Source organism: Pipistrellus kuhlii, unplaced genomic scaffold (assembly GCF_014108245.1).
Source record: "Pipistrellus kuhlii isolate mPipKuh1 unplaced genomic scaffold, mPipKuh1.p scaffold_m20_p_6, whole genome shotgun sequence".
In the NCBI taxonomy this organism is placed as follows: Eukaryota; Metazoa; Chordata; class Mammalia; order Chiroptera; family Vespertilionidae; genus Pipistrellus; species Pipistrellus kuhlii.
This window is the reverse complement of record NW_023425562.1, coordinates 38,118,072-38,138,643: the sequence shown is the minus strand read 5'-3', so window position 1 is coordinate 38,138,643 and position 20,572 is coordinate 38,118,072. Positions and strand designations below refer to the sequence as shown.

The 20,572-nt window shown below is 42.2% G+C and overlaps 1 protein-coding gene across 1 annotated transcript in view; it reads right to left on the bottom strand.

Annotated features, from left to right (window-relative positions):
- Nucleotides 1-12,588: 12,588 nt before the first annotated feature.
- The window catches only part of FBXO15 (F-box protein 15), a 38,401-nt gene continuing 30,417 nt past the window's right edge, over nucleotides 12,589-20,572 (bottom strand). Inside the window, exons 9-10 of the mRNA XM_036419314.2 lie at nucleotides 15,756-15,880; nucleotides 12,589-13,101 (exon numbers count right to left, since the gene is read on the bottom strand). Of these exons, the coding sequence (XP_036275207.1) occupies nucleotides 12,832-13,101; nucleotides 15,756-15,880 (395 nt within the window). The 3' untranslated portion in view covers nucleotides 12,589-12,831. The remainder of the gene's footprint in view (nucleotides 13,102-15,755; nucleotides 15,881-20,572) is intronic.

Sequence of the window (20,572 nt, the reverse complement as noted above, 5' to 3'; positions counted from 1 at the left end):
TCTGCTCCTCAAACTTGCCAAAATTTAATATCATCAAATTTTTTTCATTTTTACCAATCCTCCAGGTATCAAATTGTATCACATTAGATGGACGGTGGATAGATGGATGGATGGATTTACTTATATTTAATATTATCTTTTTTTATCATCACCATTATTTATCTTTTAGTTATTGATTTTTGGACTTGTGAAAATTATGCAATATGGCTTGATGCTAATATCTTGATCTCAAAAGTTGTCAGTTTATGAAAAAATAAGAGTTACAAATAAGAGAGCCTATTAGCAACCTTTCCAATATTGTTCAATCCCAATGACTCCCCAAAATGTTTATGTTCATGGAAAATTATGTTTGGAGTTGTAATCACAATTACATGACACAGGCCTGAATTGGAGATTTTGTGGACAAGTACTCTCTGGTGTATTTTTAGGTCAGTGTCGTGAGTGTTCATTCATGTCTATGGCTATAAATTTTAATTATTTTCCTAGAGATTCTTCATTAACGGTAAAATATCATATGGCCATTAGAAATCTCATTGTGTTTTGGAGAATGTTATTCTTTGGAGATAGTCATCTCATAGCAACCTCTTGAAAAAAAGGAACTGAAGCACACATACAGGCCTTAATTTACCAGATGTCAATCTGCAGGTCAGTGGTGATATTTAACACAGAACCAAGCATCGATGTCCCTTTGCTGCCCCATTCAATAGATGATTCCAATTCCCTTGGTCAGCACTAGATTCCAATTCTTGATCAGAAGATACAGTTTTACACTCTTCATCTAGTCTTCTTGATATAAACTTAAACTTATAGAATCAGTGTTTTAGAAATCACACTAGACCTCTCTTTCATCTTAAATATTTCAAAAACAAAGGAAATAAAATAGTGCTCTGGCCAGTGTTATCAGTGGTTAGAGCATCAGCTGGCACACCAAAGGGTTGCAAGTTTGATTCCTGGTCAAGGGAATGTACCTGGGTTACAGATTGGATCCCTGGCTTTGGTCAGGGCAAGTGCAGGAAATAACCAATCAATGTATCTCTCTCACATTGATGTTTCTCTCTCTCCCCCTACCCTCCTTACCTCTGTTCCACTCTCTCTCTCTCTCTCTCTCTCAAAAAAAAAAAAAAAAAAGAAGAAGAAGAAGAAGAAGAAGAAGAAGAAGAAGAAGCAGCAGCAGCAAAGGAAAAAAATATCCTCAGGTGAGGATTAACAAAAAAGAATAGAGAAGAAAACCACACAGCTATGTAGCAGTAGAAGAAGAAACATCCCATGGGACCAGCTGTCCAATTCACACTATTTACTGAGCAACCCAACACTACACAGTTAATGTCTGTGGGAGAAAACCTTGATTCTCTGGACAGGTCTACACAAATTTTAATAAATAGCACTTATAATACAAATTGAAGAATTTCACTCTAGGCAAGAAATATTACGTTACTAAAGAAATGTTTTCTGTTTGAGCAAATAAATCTAAGAGTAGAGAATCCACGGCTGACCACCAGCTAAACCCAGTCAAGCAACAGAATCATGAGAAATAATGAATAGTTGTTGTTTGCAAGAGATAGATAACTAAGGCTTCATCCTCACACATTTCCTGTATGCATGTTTGTGTCCATATTCATAACTACTTTGTACTCTGCTTTGGACACTGAAAAACTCTTTTCATTATCATCAACTAATCATACTCCTGTCATGTAAATTTTTGGTAATTCTCAACCAAGGATAATTTTCCATTGATTTTCTTTTAGAGAGAGTGGAAGGGAGGAAAGGGAAAGAGATGCGAGAGATTGGTTGCTTCCCATGTGTACCCTGCCTGGGGCAGGATATCAAATCTGCAACCCACATATGTGCTCTTGACCTAGAATCAAACCCGTGACCCTTCTGTTCCAATGCTCTAACCTAGGGATGTCGAACTCAATCAGAGAAGGGGCCAAAATCTAAAATCCAGCCTAAATCGCGGGCCGAATGGTTTACTGAACAGTCATAAACTGTCATTGTGATGGAAACGCAGCGGAGTGCAGTGATGACAGCGCGGTGCGGGCCACATTGCAAGGCCTGGCGGGACGGATTTGACCCGCGGGCCTTGTGTTTGGCACATGTGCTCTAACCAAAGAGTAACACCAGCAGGAGGCGTCATGTGACTTTCCATGGCCATACGCTCTTCCTGTATGGTTATTCATAACTCATATACTGATCCTCTTATTGCTGGGAAGTTTACTTCCACATCATCACTACTATATCCATAGTGATCATTCTTGTACACAAATCTGTCTGAGAATATTTCTCAATATTCTTTGCATGAATTTTGAATATGTAATTAGAATACCCAAGGGTTAAATATTTTGTTATGGTTCTGATCAAATTGCCTTGATCAAAAATTGTCCCAATTCCATACCAGCTATGAAAGAAGATGCTTATCCCTTTGCCATGATCTAACAATACCACATATTTTTGTTTCTTATTCTTTTCCATTTTGGTAGATGAAAATATTATAGTTTCTTATTGTTGTTTTAATTTGCCTCCCATTATTACAGGGTTCGACCTTTCTCCGGAGTTTGAGAGGTCCATGGTCACCAGACTCTGCTGCCTCTGCCATGTGATAATGTCATACACAATGTCATCTGACTGTCAAGGTTAAACAGACAGTGCTACTGGGAAAACTGCATGGAAAGAATATTTTTAATGCATGGGTGACAGGAATAATATTATAGTGAGGCCTCAAGAGTCTCAATCAATTTTTCCCGACAGAAGTACCACACGATCCATTGATTTAAAATCACAGGGATGGATGATGACATGTCCAGAACATTTGTACCTGCCACTTATACTTGTGACCTATGTTTATAGGAAACTATAAGTCATTTCCTGGGCAAACCATTAATTGGAAAAATACATTTCAACCTGATAAAACTCCTAAAACAACTATTTTATACTATAAACTTTTAGAACAAGAACTAATTCTCAAATTCCTCTTCTACACAAGTTAATTTTTAATTAAATAAAATATGCCTAGCCCTTAACAGATGTTATAAGTGAAAACTTACTCTTTGCACTAAAATAAGCAATACTATCAAATCAAGAGCAGATTTGAGCATACCTCATTCATGTGAAATGAGATACAAATTTTTTTTCATTACAACTCCATCAAAACGATTTCTTCCATTTTACCTCATCTGAAATATAATAAACAGAGCATAAGAAAATGTTTTAAAAGATTTAAGTACTTCAATTCAACTCACAGTTATTACTTAGAAGAATATCACTAATATAACTTTAGAATTAAGTTGTATTTGCACATTAAGAAGAAAAGCAACTAAGTTTTCTTTCACTTTCCTCCTACGTTTCTATTTCTTTTCTTGTATCCCATTAACTATTTCCCGTTGGCTACTATTTGTTATGTATGTGCTATGTGCTAGTTATCAGGCTAAGCTCATTGCAGACATCAGTCTTTACAGATGTTTAATCATCACAATAGCCTGTGGGTACCATTCGCCTCAGTTGACAAATGAAGAAAATGAAAGTTAAAGAGGTTAAGAAACTTGCCCAAGTCACAAAAATGCTGTCTCCCTGGGTAGCACTATAAACTAGTGTCATCAGCTAATGCTAAATGTATCTTTAGTCCCAAATTCTCGCTGCTCCAGACCCATACATCAAACCACCCAACAGACATTGCTCCTGGAGTTCCCACAGCACCACCGCCTAAATGACACATCAGAAAGGCAGCCATAGTCTTTCCTCATCAACCCACCACTCACTCTTCGATCGCTGGCTGCAGATCCTCGTGGCAGCTTCCTTTCCTGGCTTTTCACCCATGAACTATGTTTTCAGACACTTCATTAGTTAACCCTCAGGGACAGAGGGTCTCCCTCAGCCACAGAAAGGCCAAGACGCCTGGTGATGCAAGAGCATCACCTTGACTCCTGGCACGGGTTTGGTCCCTGTGTAAAAGCATCCTACTGCTTTGCTGAGGCGTCATGTGATTTTCATGGCCACGCACTCTCCCTGTGTGATTATATCGTAATTCAGGTGCTGATCCTCGTATTGCTGGGAAACGTCCCCAAATAGCTCCACAAGCCCCGAATGTGTAGCAGCTATCTTAAAGCTTGGAGAGGACCTTGCAGATGAGTCTTCCTAGGAGTGGACCCTAAGGGCAGAGCAGAGCGCTCTCCTCTGGCCACAGCCTAGCGGAGCGTGCTCTGTGTTGACAGCGTGGGAGTGAATATTAACCTAAATGAATCTTTAGTTGCTCCAGAGGGAGAGGAATGTTCCAGAAGACAGATGCTGGCCTTTGGTGCGGGTAACCTGAGTGTCACAGACCTCTGTTGTTATCAGTGTGCCCTATGTAGACGTGGGAACAGCAGTACCTACTCTCTGGGGATATTGTGGAGATAAAGAGAGACGATCAATGATTCAAAGACACCTGCACACAATCGATGATGGTTCCCACTCTCCATTAAGCTCTATGCTGCGTTAATAATAAAGAGAACACAGGTTTCTAACGCTGCAGTCATTCCAAGCGGCAAGCTCTAAAGTTTTTATAGAGAACAAAGGGGCAGTTTCTGGCTCCTGTATAATTTAAAACAAATTGTTTAAAAAAAGGAGTAGGCACATTTTCAAAAGAATCAAGTGTGTCAGAAATGGGAGAAAACACACACTGAATCTAGCTTCTGATACAATTTCTAAGTGTTCTGATGACTCACTTTTATGGAGAAATCAAGTTATTATCGTCGGTATCCGAGAAGGAAATGACATCCTGTTAATGGCTTATTAATAACAATCACATTCTTCAAAAACTGATGTGGGAGATAAAATTCAATTGGTTCAAAAAGATACAACTTCAACTGTATCATTTGGATGGAAATGTTCTGGTCACACAATGTCCATAATTACTGTAATTCTCTGCCTTGTTTGAGTTTGAAATTACACTGCTGACATCCCTTTAAGTAACAAAAAGCACTTTCAACAGCCAAAGAGTTTTAGATATGGCTTGTAAGTCTCTTTTGATTGGAGGTTTGTTGGATGCAGCTGCAATATGTCTGAGTTAAGCTATGTTCCTCTGTTCTCATTCCGTCTGGAACATTTCAGTCTGTTGCTTTGATTGCAATATTGTCCACCAGGCTGGGCTTATGATTAATTCACGTTATTAAGATGATGAACATTCCTTTCAGATGGCTATTGAAAATCCACAGCAAGAACAGCCTTGAAAGTGATTTGACTGCAGACAGAGTGGAGTTCTGTACTTTTCCTTCTACGATTCAGCACCACTGGAGCAGGATGCACTTCATATCCTGCAGGTGTGTGGTTCCTCGCAGACTCTGCGAGTAGATCGGGAGAAGAATCACAATTGCTGAGTCCCCGAGTAGAGCACATCAGTGCCTGGACAGTCACCAGCCAGATAAGCGAACTGGAAGTCCAGGTGAAAGTCAGAAATAGGACTTTTCTAGGAAATACCGCTGAGATGTCTGCTTTGCCCATGGCTTCTTCAGAATTCGACCCCCATTCTGTGTTGGGGGTGGCTCTAGGAGACAGCCAGTATTGTGCCAGAAGGGAGGGCACTAGACCTACGGTGGGCCTATAGGATTGGTTTTACCATTAAGTTTCCATTAAAAGTTTAAAAAAATGAATAAATAAAATAAAAATTCACCTAGATTAACTTATGCTGGGTATTTACTACATCAGCACATATAAGAGGTGATGACACACCTCACGCCCAGAGTCCAATTGCTTGCCCATGTTATGAGGGGGCAAGAGCTAAAAAGCCTGTGGGTAAACCAGTCTACAAAGCAGACATAAAGCAGGTACACTAAGAAATGAGCTTGTTAGCAACAGAGTTCAGCAACAGGACATTGCCCAACACCTTCCTTCTATCATGAGCTATGAGAGGGTTATGTCATTACCATAGATTAGGGGTGTCGAACTCAATCAGAGAAGGGGCCAAAATCTAAAATCCAGCCTAAATCGCGGGCCGAATGGTTTACTGAACAGTCATAAACTGTCATTGTGATGGAAACGCAGCGGAGTGCAGTGATGACAGTGCGGTGCAGGCCACATTGCAAGGCCTGGCGGGACGGATTTGGCCCGCGGGCCTTGTGTTTGACACATGTGCCATAGATCCTCATTTACCTCAAAGCCAAGAGAACTGTGAAACCCAGGTGCCAAAGCCAAAGGCCACCACCATTGCTCTTTCCACCATGGATACAGTGCTGACAGGCCGAGGGACAGCAAAGGGAGGCCTCCCCTCTCCTGACTCTAAATGACCTCACAAGGCAGCTTAGGTGAAACTGAACTAAGGCCTGAATCACATTCGTTTTTAAAAATTGGATGTTTTTTCAAGATCTTAAAATAAAATTCTTTCTTAGAATTGCTTAATCTGGATAATGCAAAAGTATAAAATTTGAAACCAGAAGATGTGGGCTCAGCTCTTGGCTTTATCACTTCCTGTCTGTGTAAGATGGGAAATTACTTAATCCCCAAGTATCTGTTTTCTCCTTTAAAGTAATAGAGATGATAGTAGTATGGATCAATTGTTTCTATGTGACCTCCTTCACAAAGCCTTCTCTAATTGCCCAAGATGGAGTTGGTTGAATAGAACTCTGTTGCATCTCTACAGTAAAAACAGACATATCAATACCTACTTTCATGTGTCAACTCATCTGGGCCACGGAGTGCAAAGGCACTTGGTCTGATAGGATTCTGGGTGTGTCTGGGAGGGTGTTTCTGGGTGAGATGGACATTTGACTCAAAGCATTCAGTAAAGCAGATTGCCCTGCCCAAGAGGTGGGCCTCGTCCAATCAGTTAAAGGTCTGAAAAGAATAACACACACACACACACACACACACACACACACACACACACACGTACCTAACTGCCTTCTAGTTGGACATGCCTTTCCTGCCTTCAAACTCAAACTGAAACATGAGCCTTTCCTGGGTCTTGAGCCTATTGGATCTGGACCAGCACCACATCCCACTTGCCAATCTCAGATTTTGGGATATCTCAGCCTCCATAATCATGTGAGCCAATTCCTTATCATAAATCTATATATGCACATGCTATTGGTTCTGTTTCTCCGGGAAACCCTACTACAGACATTATTCTCTGTGGATATGGGTTGTCTACATCAGACTATGAGAGGTGTAGGAATTGTTTCAAATGTGTCTTTGTAAGCACCACATCTGGCCAGAGTAAGTGCTCAATAAACATCAGATAAATTCAAACCACCTTTCAGACTGGCTTTTGTGGCTGTAAGGGGGTATAAATAAAAAATGTGAAGGCACTTTGAAAGTATATAAATCTATACAGAGATTAGGTAGTTCTCCATATCAGTCCCAAAATCCATTTCTACTGGGAAAAAAATCAAATCAAACTAGGACTCAAGTATTTCTAACTTCTGTTTTCTATTAATCTTGATTCATTCAAAATATAATTAACAGATGCATGTGTATGCAGCCTTGTTCTGGCACTGAGGATAAATGATGCAGCCGAGGCCTCTGATCCCCTATTCCAGTGGTTGGCAAACTGCAGTTCAAGAGCCACATATGGCTCTTTGGCCCCTTGAGAGTTCTAATGCCACTTCTTCAAAATAGACTCACCCAGGCTGAAAACTGACTTCTGCACATGGGCCACAAAGTTTCAATCGCACTGTCCATGCGTGCCCGCACATGGTATTTTGTGGAAGAGCCACACTCAAGGGGCCAAAGAGCCGCATGTGGCTTGAGAGCCGCAGTTTGCTGACTACTGCCCTATTCCAATGGGAGGAGGCACTTTAAACAAGTAAACATGTAAACAAGATGGTCACTAGTGATATAAACAGGGAGAAAGCAGCCTGGAGTTATCCCAGGAACAGAGACTACAGGAAATTGTACCAACCTCCCCAGTAGGAGATCCCTCCATTTCTGCATTTATACAGTATTTTCTTAGTTCATTTTCCATTTTTCCCACTTCAGGAAGAAGCTTAAGCAAACACTGCATTCATTCAAGTTAACTTTCCTAAAGCAGAATCATGATGAGATCATTCATGGGCTTAAAAATCTGTGTTTGCTTTTCCTATGTGCAATGTATTGGCATCCAAGGCCCTCTGGAATGTGGTCTGAATCTATCTACATCTTCCCTTCTTGTTACTCTCTGGATATGCCTGCCCACTTTCTGGTTCATGGACATCCTACCTCTCACCTCAAGCCATGATTCTGCTCACTCTACTCCCCAAGCTGTTCCTTCTTTCTTCCTCTGACCTTTGTACCCACCCATCAGCACAGAGTCCACCTTTAAAACCCAGATGACATGGATAATGGGTCTTTGATGCATGTTATCTGCTTAATAACCATCAGTTCCACCCTTCCCATCTAGAAGAAAATGTCTGCTATGCCAACTCTTAGAAGTGCGTCGTCCAAAACTCCCTTATGGCTTTTCTCTGGCACTGCCTTGCATGATCATTTTTTAGGAACATGTCACACCTTCCATCTGGATTATTATTTCCTTGGGAGAACAAATTGTTTTATTCAACTGTGTTTTTCCTGTATTCCAATACAAAACACTTTCAATAAATGTTTGCTGAATGGATGAATCTAGTGAATAAACAAATGGCCCAGCAAGTAAAAATGAGGCAGCCCAAACTTTCTCATATTTTTTATACTTCAACTGCAGATACTGTGTTTATAATAAGTCTTATGCAGATACATACATCACTCCTTGTGAAAATTAGTGACAAGCAGTTACCACAGAAGTTCTGAAAGTGAGGATAATTTCTTTTTACCAAGAGTGACCATTTTGATGACGATTGCTAAAAGTGGGTGCTGGGTGTAATTATGAGCCATTTCAACAACAAATGTAAATTAATTTTGAAGTTTTCTTTTTACAGAAAAGTTCAAGTTTTTGGCTCTTGTGGTTCTTCTACACAATGACAATACTTCCTGACAATAGAATCCCCAACACTGATAGCTTCAGGGTTTGGCATCCTGTTAGATGCTGGGACTTGCAGCCTGGAGGTGGTCCAGGATAGTGGTGAGACTGTCTCGGGTCATCCAGCCAGTGACCTTGGTCACACCAGATATGTTCGCTTCCCCAATGGCTGTGCCACAAAATCAGGAGCAGTAAAATAGCTGTGTGAAGGCACAAGCTTGTGGGGGATTTATTTATGTAGCCAGAGATCATTAATGTGCTGTCTATAACCAGTAGAATGATTAAGAAATACAGAGGGGAAATGTATGCTGTGGACCATGACATTCTAGTTAAAAGCAACAAATTAGGAATATATTCAGCAGTGTGAATAGATGACCAAAAAAAGTGGAGGGGAAAAAAGTAAGAATAAGAGTGAGATTTATAGATCAACACCATGTAGGTAAATAAAATATTTGGTGAGGATATTAGACAATATTCCCATTTTATCATATTCTCTTCTCTCATAAGATTTATGTTTCTCTTCTCCCTGGTGCATTTTCTATGAAACACACACACAAATGGGCACACACACATAAGCTATACTTACTCCCTGGCTGGTATAGAGTTTTTCTACTTCAAGTCAATACATTCCTAGAATTGGTGAGTCAGGAAATAGCCACAGGATATTATTTGGAAATATGGAGGCAAATTGAGAAGACGCGGCATTAAAAAGGTTAACACAGTCTCAGACCTGAATCATTTGGTGATATTTGGAGTGCACAGTGCTCTGCTGAGAGAGACAAACACCATGACTGCGGATGTCCTTCCTCTGCCTAACTCCCCTCCCCACTCTGCCCAATACACTTCCTTCGAGGTTCATTCAGAACTTTCCTTCATCTTCCCACCCCAGCTCTATATTCCATATAGTAGTTTCCACCAACTCAACAAATATTAATAGCTATTGTGCGTGGGTTATGAGCCTGGTGTCCTGTTAGATTCTGGAGATAACACTCACAGGTTGGTGGGAGGACAGATGCTAAGCACACGCTCCATTCCATGTGGATATGTTATCAGTAAGTCCAGCCCATAACACCATGTTTCACCATCACAGAGGCACTAGGCTTCTCATTCTCTCCAAATACTGCCAGAGTGGGGGTGTAGAGAACGGCGCTCCTCCTTGCTCCCAGTACTGCCAGGACATCTGGCCCCACCACCAGGTAACCCAGTGAGGCCAAAAAGTCACCACATTATTTCAAGGTTGTCTTCCACTTCAATCCTGCATGTGAAACATGGTTTCTGCCAACTGCCTCCCAGATCTTGTCTCAGCTTACCACTCCAGCCACACTGCCTCTCTACCTCCCCACTCTCACCAGATGGGGCAGGTGCTCCATGCTTGCTCTGTGGTGACACCATGGGAGGTCAGGGAGGTGGGGGGAGGGAAGGGAACAGTATCTGCAACAGGAATCTCCTAGTGCTGTCTTCCAGCTCGTTATTCTATTTCCCTATCCTACACACCTCCAAAAGGAAAACTGATCATTCAGTATTAGAAGGATGAGAAGTAGACAGGAGAGGAATGTAAGCATGCCTGACCCAGCAGGAGCAACACAGCATTTTAAAACTCACTTTTGTGAATAACTTTAAGTTGGATACAAAATACAATTTTTTTAAAAATCAGTATAACCTAAAACAAATTTTTAGCCAAATACCTAAAAACCATCTGCTTACATATAATATATATGTTACCTCTATATGAACCCAAGCATCCATCAACTCTCTTAAAACATCTCTGCAGAGGATGTGTTCACAGATTCATGCATCCAACTCTGTCCCCACTGACTGCATCTGTGCCACTTGACTCTAAAGTGTTAGCACTTCATGCCGAAACCGGTTTGGCTCAGTGGTAGGTCGGTCTGCGGTCTGAAAGGTCCCAGGTTCAATTCCGGTCAAGGGCATGCACATTGGTTGTGGGCACATCCCCAGTAGGGGTTGTGCAAGAGGCAGCTGGTCGATGTTTCTCTCTCATCAAAGTTTGTAGCTCTCTATCCCTCTCCCTTCCTCTCTGTAAGAAAAGTCAATAAAATATATATTTTTTTAAAAAGTGATAGCATTTCAGGTATTTATTTCCCTGTAAAGTAGGTTATCTGTCTGATTTACATTGTTTTAGTAAAATACTATTATGACTGTTGAATGCTATAAGTATAGCACTTTCTAATTGTAATGAATACCATGGAATTCCCACTTAAATATGTTTTATCATCTGGGGCTCTAACCAATAAAGAAAAAATATATCCATACAACATACAATATACCACACACACACACACACACACACACACACACTCACATGCTTAAATAGAATTACTTGTTTTTATTAAATTACTAGAGGCCCAGTGCACAAAATTCATGCATGGGGGAAGGGATGTCCCTCAGGCCAACCTGCACCCTTCTCCAGTCTGGGATCCCTCGAGGAATGTCTGACTGCCCTCTTACAATCCAGGACTGCTGGCTTCCCAACTGCTCACCTGTCTGCCCTCCTGATTGCCCCTAACTGCTTCTGCCTGTCAGTCTGATCACCCCCCAACCACTCCCATGCCAGCCTGATTGATGTCTAACTGCTCCCCTGCCAACCTGTTTGCCCCTACTGCCCTCCCCTGCAGGCCTGGTCCCCCCTAATTGCCCTCCCCTGCAGGTCTGGTCCCCCCCAACTGCTCTCCCTTATAGGCCTAGTTCCCCCCAACTGCCCTCTCCTGCAGGCCATCTTGTTGAGGCCATCTTGTGTCCACATGGGGGCAGGATTTTTGACCACATGAGGGCAGCCATCTTGTGTGTTGGTGTGATGGTCAATCCGCATATTACTTTTTTTAAAATATATTTTATTGATTTTTTTTTTTACAGAGAGGAAGGGAGAGAAAGATAGAGAGCTAGAAATGTCGATGAGAAAGATCGACCAGCTGCCTCTTGCACATCCCCTACTGGGGATGTGCCCGCAACCAATGTACATGCCCTTGACCAGAATCGAACCTCGGACCTTTCAGTCTGCAGACCGATGCTCTACCACTGAGCCAAACTGGCTTCGGCTGCATATTACTCTTTTATTAGATAGGATAGAGGCCTGGTGCATGGGTGGGTGCCAGCTGGTTTACCCTGAAGGGTGTCCTGGACCAGGGTGGGGGTTCCCATGGGGTGGCCTGAGTGAGGGGCCTGTGGTGGTTTCCAGGCCGGCCACACCTCCCAGAGACCCAAGCGGAGGCCTTGGTATCTGGAATTTATTTATCTTCTACAATTGAAACTTTGTAGCCTGGAGTGGAGCCAAGCCTTCTGCTTACTCCATGGTGGCAGCCATTTCTACTGGGATTTATTTATGTTCTATAATTGAAACTTTGTAGCGTGGGATAGAAGCCTAGGCTGGCCAGGGCTAAAGAAACTTGGCCTCCTCCATTGCCAGGGGCAACCCTAGCCTCCTGCTCTCTCTAGCTCCGTGACTGCTGCCATTTTTGAGTGGAGGCCTAAGCCCTCACTGACAGGTGGAAAGTTTGGCTTCCTCCATTGCCAGGGAAACCCAAGCCTCCCTCCTACGCTCTGTGGCCACAGCCATCTTTGTTGGGTTTATTTTCATATTCGCTCCCGACTGGCTTGTGAGCATGGCTTGTGTATAGTGGAGGTATGGTCAATTTGCAGATTACTGTTATTAGATAGGATAAGGACAGAATAGAACTAAATATCTTTTTTCTTTATTTTAGATGACTTTTTCATCAAAATGTGCTATTTTCAATCTATAAAAATTTAACTTAAATCCTTTAAACATTAACTTTAAAAAGACCTATGAATCATAATTTCAAATGTGAAATAAGAAGGCATCAAATGGATTACTGTTTTATTTTTACTTTCAATACCAAAAATAAATCTGGTTAGTCCAAAATAAACTATATCAACAATTTCCCACCTAATGCTAATATTTAGTATTGTGTTCCAAACCAGTGGTTTATTTTCGCTATGCTGAGGTAGAGGACCATGCTGACAATGAAGTATTCTTCTGTCTCCTCGATCCATACCAGCTCCACATGCATTGTTCCTGTCGAGTCCTCATAATCAATACAGTATGTCGGTCCCACGAAATAAGAACCATCAGAGGGGTTGGCAGAAGATCGCATGCACACTGGGGAGCTGAAACACCAAAAGGGTTTCCCATATTCATCCAAGAGAGTTACATCCATTACAGAACAACTCTACAGGGGGAAAAAAAAAAAAGCACAAATATTTATACATGTGAGGACAAAACGGCTGATTCCAACTGGCTGTCAGGTCTAATTGATAAATGTATGAAAGTGTAAGTGAAGCATACAAGAGTCAAGTGAAAGAAGAGGGAGAATGGAAAAGAACAAAATCACAGGAAGAGGGCACAGCACACACAAAGAACATGATGGAAAGGGACACATGTGTAGGACTGGAAGCTATGGGGCACAGCTGGCCTCACAGATAGAGTCATGAGGTCAAGGTGGGTCTGTCCACCACTGCACCTGCTCACATCACTGGTATAATCAAGGCAGGTCTGGTAAAGGAATGAGAGCAGTAAGTGAGGAGCAGGAGAACCAGGATGTGGACACTGGTGGTAGTAGGCCATTGGTGATAACAGCCCTCAGTGAGCAGTCCAGTAACTCACAGGAAAGAAGAGATGAAAGAAATATAAGACAAACTGAGCAGAAGTTGGCATCTGAACATGAGGAGGATTTGGGGAGAAGAAATGTGCCTGGTTCAGACATACTGGATCTAAAGGGCATCACTGAATAAGGATTCAACTCAGGGGCAGGAGACAGAACTGGAGATACTGATAATTATTAATGTTATTTTGTTGTCTCTTTATTGGATTTGTTGGGGTGACACTGGTTAATAAAATTATACAGGCTTCAGGGATACAATTCTATAATACAACATCTGTATACTATATTGTATGTTCACTACCCAAAGTCAAGTCACCTTCCATCATTACTTCTCCCCCTCCTTTACCCTCTTCTACCTCCCCCAACTTGCCCTCTGGTAATCACCATACTTTTATCTGTGTCTATCAGTTTGGGAGGATTTTTGCTTAATTCCTTCACCTTTTTTACCCAGTTCCCCAACTCCCTTCCCCTCTGACAGGTGAAAGTCTATTCTCTATCTACTAATGTTATTAATGAACTACAGACCACATCATTGACCTCTCTGCTTCTGGCATGACAGGAACCACAGCTCACTGACAAGAATAAGGGCTGTCCACACTGCAGCCTCACTAAGCTGAGACCTGGAACCAGAGCCAATACTGAGAGCTGGAAGATGTCTCTGTCTGATCTCGTTGCTGTAGCTGGAATAAGCAACCATCAGCATGGCTGATTGGGGAGGGGATCATGTGTGGCCATGGCAACTCCCAGGTAATACAGGTGGTGGCTGGTTCTGGAAGCCACCAAGCCTGTCTTTACCTTCACCCTTTACAACTGAACTGCTGGTCTGGTGGGCTCTCAATTTTCTTAATTCCTCAGCTGAACCCACAGAACAGAAATGTAGTTAGAATTGTGAGCTCTGGGGAGACATCTGGGCAAGGCAGAGAGAAGGAAACGAGGAATAAAGGTCAAGGGCCCAAAAACCAATGCCCTTCAGCAGATTACTTAGTCTCTGCTTTTGCCACCCAGCTGCCAGTTAAAGACCTGTGAGCTAACTATATGTGAAGCCCTGGCCTTCTCAAGCCAAGTATTCTCCAATTCCTCCATGGACTACACACCGGCCTATCACACAGGGGGCACATGAAACCTTCAGTAACTTCCCACAGACACGTGAACCAAAGCCCAAGCTCTTTACCACAGTGTTATCCCTGCAGGAACTGCCAACCTGTCCAGTGCCCCTGGTCTGTGCCAGTTCGTTCTGCACAGCAGGGAGCCTTACCTCACCCAGGACAGGGACATGCCACCCTGGCACTGGTGCCAGAAGTACAATGGACCCATCTAAATCCATTTTTTACAAAATGTGTTAATCCACTGTATATGTTTTTGGTAAGACTTCCGGACAACAGTAGGCTATGAGTAGTAAGTTTTAGAGAGTCAAAAGTTATATGTGGATTTTCAACTGCACTAGGGACTTGGCACCCTAACTTCTGCATTGTTCAAGGGTCAACTGTATTTAATGATAATTAATCCCTTTAATGTTCATTGATAATAATACTGCTCTTGGTCTCAGTCATCATCACTGATAGTTCCAATGAGGTGTTCACGCGTATGACAGAATAAAACTTTGTTACTGGAGGACTTCTGCATTCATAAGAGATCCATCCCATTAAATATGAACATTCTATTCATTCCCACAAAATAAAGATGAAGAGTAGCACAAACCAGGGGCAGCCATGGGCATAAGAACCACAGAAGGAAATGAACATATGTTAGAACATCCCTGCTCCTGCTCTTCCACTCCCTCCTCCTCCTCTTCCCCCTTCTCTACCAACTCTCAACCAATAAATCAACTCTCCCATCAATATTTGTTCAAGGAAATAGCTGTGTCCTGGATGTCATAACTGCAATAAATTTTGAATTGGCAGATGAGTAGTTAAAATGCTTTGAGTCAATGTTAGTGGCCTGGTCCAACCTGCAGCTCCACTCCTTCTCCACAGAACAAATGGACCGAAGGGCTTTGAGGGGCATAGGCTGCAACCAGCATGGCGCAGCAGGCCTCCTCCACCTCTCTCAGGGAACACTGAAGAAGGCACAACCGACTGGCAGTGGCTAAAGGACATGCACACACCTTTGGCTACCGGAACAATAAGGCTAGGACTTTAAAAGCAATATCATACATATACATCAACAGACCTTTTCCTTATACGGAGACCAGGGCACTTTAAGGAAAGAAAGCAGCCTCTTACCTTTATGCAGCCATCAAAGACATCAGTTCTCCAGGAAAGGCCCACTTTGCCAATCAGAGGCAGATGCTCTGTGCTATTTTGAAAATGTATCACAATGAGCTTCACATATCCATTTTCAATATATCCTGAAAAAAATTTAATGTGTTTTGAGTTACTGTATACTGATGCAGGACAAGAAGTCGGGACTCTGCAGGGTTGCTGCTGCATGAAGGTCGCCTCGCAGCTAAGAACTGGAGCCCCTGGTGGAGAAAGCACTGGCATTGCTAACCCAAGTGTCTGGCTGAAAGCCAGGGCAGTGCACCTGCGTCCCAGACACAGAAAAATGTGTGGGTGCTCTGAAAAAGCAGGGAGAGGACTAAGGTGAACCTGGATACCCAACCCATCGCTGATGGAGAGACTGCTAATGAGGCAGATGAAGCTAACAGCAAGGGAAATGGAAAATGAGGACGGTGCGGTCTAAGGAAGGAGAGCCTAGACATGGCCCAGACAGAATGATAAGTGTTGGGAGCAGAGAGAGATGACTGAGAAGTGAGGGGTTGTGGATCAGGTGAATATGGATGCACACATAAAGTGAACACTTCTAATCATGCTTTAAGTAAGTTAAAATGCTTATACGTGCTACCAATAGCGTGAATGAGACCAGAGGTTCTGTCCCTCCGCTGACCAACTCAAATCCATCTAAGAGCAACCTGGCCACCAAGGGCCCGTCACAAGCCAGGCACATGCATGTTCTGATTTCCAAGGCACTTGTGGTCAGAGAGTCTGCAGCCAGCTGAGCTCCAGGTACCCACCCATTTCCTCACAGTCTGAAACACACCCGGCACGCATATCAGCACCTTCCCTGGATGAATGACTTCTGCAGAGACAGACACCTGGACAGAGGTAACATGTGAATCATGGGGCAAAGCAGAAGGAAGAGTACATGTTCTTTGACCCTTAGCTGGTGATGTCACAGGATAAAATAAAACCAAAGCTTGGGTTACCTTAAGAGCCAAAGCCCTATTCTAGCAATTCTATAGTGTTCTCATGCAGTGATAGCCCAAAGATGCGGACCACACTCTGCACGCTGCCTCTTCTGTGACACAAGGTGCTCTGAAAGACAGACCCGTGTGAGGTAGGTGTTGGGGCCCTGGGGGAGGGGGGTGTTAGCCAGGGCAGCAGGCTGCTATGGCCTAACCTGCTTTTGTTCCAAGGAAGAGGCTGCAAATAATTAGCAGGAACCACGCAGCCTCGCTCCCCCTGCCCAAGGTGTGTAGTGAGAGCCAAATGACACTGCCCTCCCAGACAAGTCTGCTGTCACCACAGGGCTCAGTGCAGCAGGCAGGAACTCTACGAAGAGTGGCCTCAGCGGAGGCGCAGTAATGACAATCCAAAAGGACCAGATGTGGCTCTGCCCTGCTCTGTGTTCCTGCACGGCCGTGCGCAGAAGCGAGAGGCCTCCAGCTGGCGCAGCCGGACGTGCCGGACAGAAACAGGACTTCATTTTCCATGTGGCTCATCCTCAGGACACTGCTGAAAATGGACCCCAATGTATAACAGCCAATAACATCTCAATGGCAATGTCGGAGCTAATGAACTTGAAGTCTGTGGAGGAGGCAAGGACTGCTGTTACTTTATCATCACCAGACACCCTCCCCTTCCCAGATACAACTGTAATATCCATAGTATCTTAAAGGTCAACACACTTTCCTTCAATCCTCTGTGACTGCTGTGTCCATTAGAGAAAAGAGGTAAAGCTAGTCCTACATTTAAACAATCTGCTTTGAGCTAGTCAGCAGAGGGGCAGGGCCTCTGGTCTCACACAAGTGTTGGTAGCATGTGTAAGGACTCTGACTTATTTAGATCATGAGCAGAGGTGTTCACTTTATGTATGCATCTATATTCCCCTGCTCCCCACCCCCTCACTTCTCTGGCATCTCTCTCTTTGCAATGAAGGTGTGTATGAATGTGTGTATATATAAAGCATATAATAATTTTGAGTACTTGCACACCAGGTGTGCAAGCACTTCACCTATAGTAACATAAAAGACTACTTTAAAAGAACACCTTAAAATAACGCTATTAAATAGGTATTATAGTTTTCTGAATTGACAGGTGAGAAAACATTGCAGAGAGAGGGTAACAGTACCTTATCCAAGGTCATACTGCTGATAACTGGTAAAGATACAATGCAAACTTGCTCTGTGTCTAGAGCCTATGTTATAATAGATTAAAATATATACAAAAAGGGGAAACAATCACTGATTAGTTTCATACTAGCTGAGTGTTTACAAAGTGGATTAAATTCTCATGAAGATGTGCTCTTGTATTATTGCCAGGAGAGAAAAATCTACAAATTACCATAAAAATATGCAGGGGGAAAATTTATAACTCCCCAAAATGTCTGGTAATTTCTCCATCTGTAAGTCCTACAGTCACTCTTGCCCCTTCCTAAGCTACCTTATCTCTAGGTTGTGAGTGACCTAGGTCCCTTCACTGTGACTAACATGCCCTCATTGAATTCCTGTGTTCCTGAAACCATTCAGAATAAATCCTAACTTTAGGCAATCAATCAGACCACACCAAATGCAGGGAAATGTCATTCCAGCCTGACCAAAGTGGCTTTCAGTGACATGCATGATCCAACATCACCTTGGGAGTCACAATGACCTCATTCCAAACTCTATCCAGCCATTCACTGACTATTCAGCCATGGTCAAGCTCCAAGCTGAGTTATTATAAATTAAAATACAAATGGAAAGTACTTTATAAAACTTTGTTCAGATCAATAAAATTAATAATAAATACTGTCATTACAATAGAGATTGTTATATAGGTTAAGTGTGCTAAGTACCTGACATGATTATCTCAACAATAATATTCCATCTAAAGGCCAGTCTACTGCCAAGCAGAAAGTAGAGATGTACCATGTTCAGGGATATAAGGTCACTATTGTTAAAATATCTACCTATCATCCCTGGCAGGGTAGCTCTCAGCTGGTTAAAATGTTACCTCAATGTGCTAAGGTTGCAGGTTTGATCCTCAGTCAGGGTACATACAAGCAACCAATGAATATATAAATAAGTGGAACAATAAATCAATGTTTCTCTCTTTCTTTCTCTCTCTAAAATCAATTAAAAAAAAAAAAAAAGATACCCAATCAAAAAATCAACAAATGAATCCTCATAGCCAATTGGCTTGGAGATCAACGCTTCCCAGTGATACCAACAACAAGCAAGGCTTAACAAGAAGACTGCCCACTCATCAAAGGGCTACACCAAGACTGTCCACCTCAGGTAACTGGGAGGCTGACTCACTGAACCATATAGGACACCTTAGCACACAGAGCCACCCTACCAACTCAGGGAAACTGTGAAAATGCCAAGACAAGGAATTAGATCACAAACAAAAGAAATGGAGGAAAAGAAGAGACTGGATATAGAGTTCAAAACCACGCTTATAAGGTTTTTTAAGAATTTCCTAGAAAAGGTTGATAAGACCTATGAGGAGATGAAAAGGGATCAACAAGAACTAATAAGGGATCAACAAGAACTAATAAGGGATCAACAAGAACTAATAAGGGATCAACAAGAACTAATAAAGGATCAACAAGAAATAAAGAATACATTGTCTGAAATAAAAAATATTATACAGAGTCCTAAAAACAAAATGGAAGATCGCAAGAATCAAGTCAAAGATTTAGAACATAAAGAGCCAGAAGATACTCCTCCACAGAAGCAAGAAGTCAAGAGAATCCAGAAAGTTGAAGATGACTTAAGAAACCTCTGGGATAACTTCAAGCGAACCAATATCAGAATTATGGGGGTCCCAGAAGATGAGAGACAGCAAGTATCAAAAACATACTGAAAGAAATAGTGACAGAAAACTTCCCCCACCTGGTGAAAGAATTAGACTTACAAGTCCAGGAAGTGCACAGAACTCCAAACAAAAGGAAGCCAAAGAAGACCACACCAAGACACATCATAATTAAAATTCCAAGAGCAAAAGACAAAGAGAGAATATTAAAAGCAGCAAGAGCAAAGCAGGTAGTTACCTATAAAGGAGCACCCATATGATTGTCAGCTGATTTCTTAACAGAAACCATGCAGGCCAGACGAGAATGGCAAGAAATATTCAAGTTAATGAATAGCAAGAACCTACAGCCAAAAATAATCTACCCAGCAAAACTATCACTCAGAATTGAAGGCCAGATAAAGAGCTTCACTAATAAAAAAAAAAAAGCTAAAGGAGTTCATCACAGCCAAACCAGAATTATATGAATTGCTGAAGGGGGTTCTTTTAGAAGAGAAAGTAAATAAAGATAAAAACTATGAACAACAAATATGTAACTATCAACACGTGAATCTAAAAACCAAGGGAATTAAAAAAAAATCTTATGAACAATATTAACTGGTGAATATAATAGAATCAGAGGTATAGAAGGGGAGTGGACTGACGATTCTTGGGGAAAGGGGGAGAAGTGGGTATAGGAAGAGACTGAACATAAACTTTGCACCTATGGATGAGGACAATGGGGGGTGGGGAAAGGGCAGAGGGTGGGGTGGGAACCTGGTGGAGGGGGAAAACTGAGGAACTTTTGTAATAATATGAACAATACAGATTTATTTTAAAAAAAACAAAAAAACAAATGACAAGTGCTGGTGAGGATGCAAAGAAAAAGGAACCCTTGTGTACTGCTGTGGGAATGCAGGCTGGTGCAGCCACTGTGGAGAACAGTATGGAGTTTCCTCAAAAATCTAAAAATGGAACTCCCATTTGACCCAGTAATCTCACTTCTAGGAATATATCCCAAGAAACTAGAAACACCAATCAGAAAG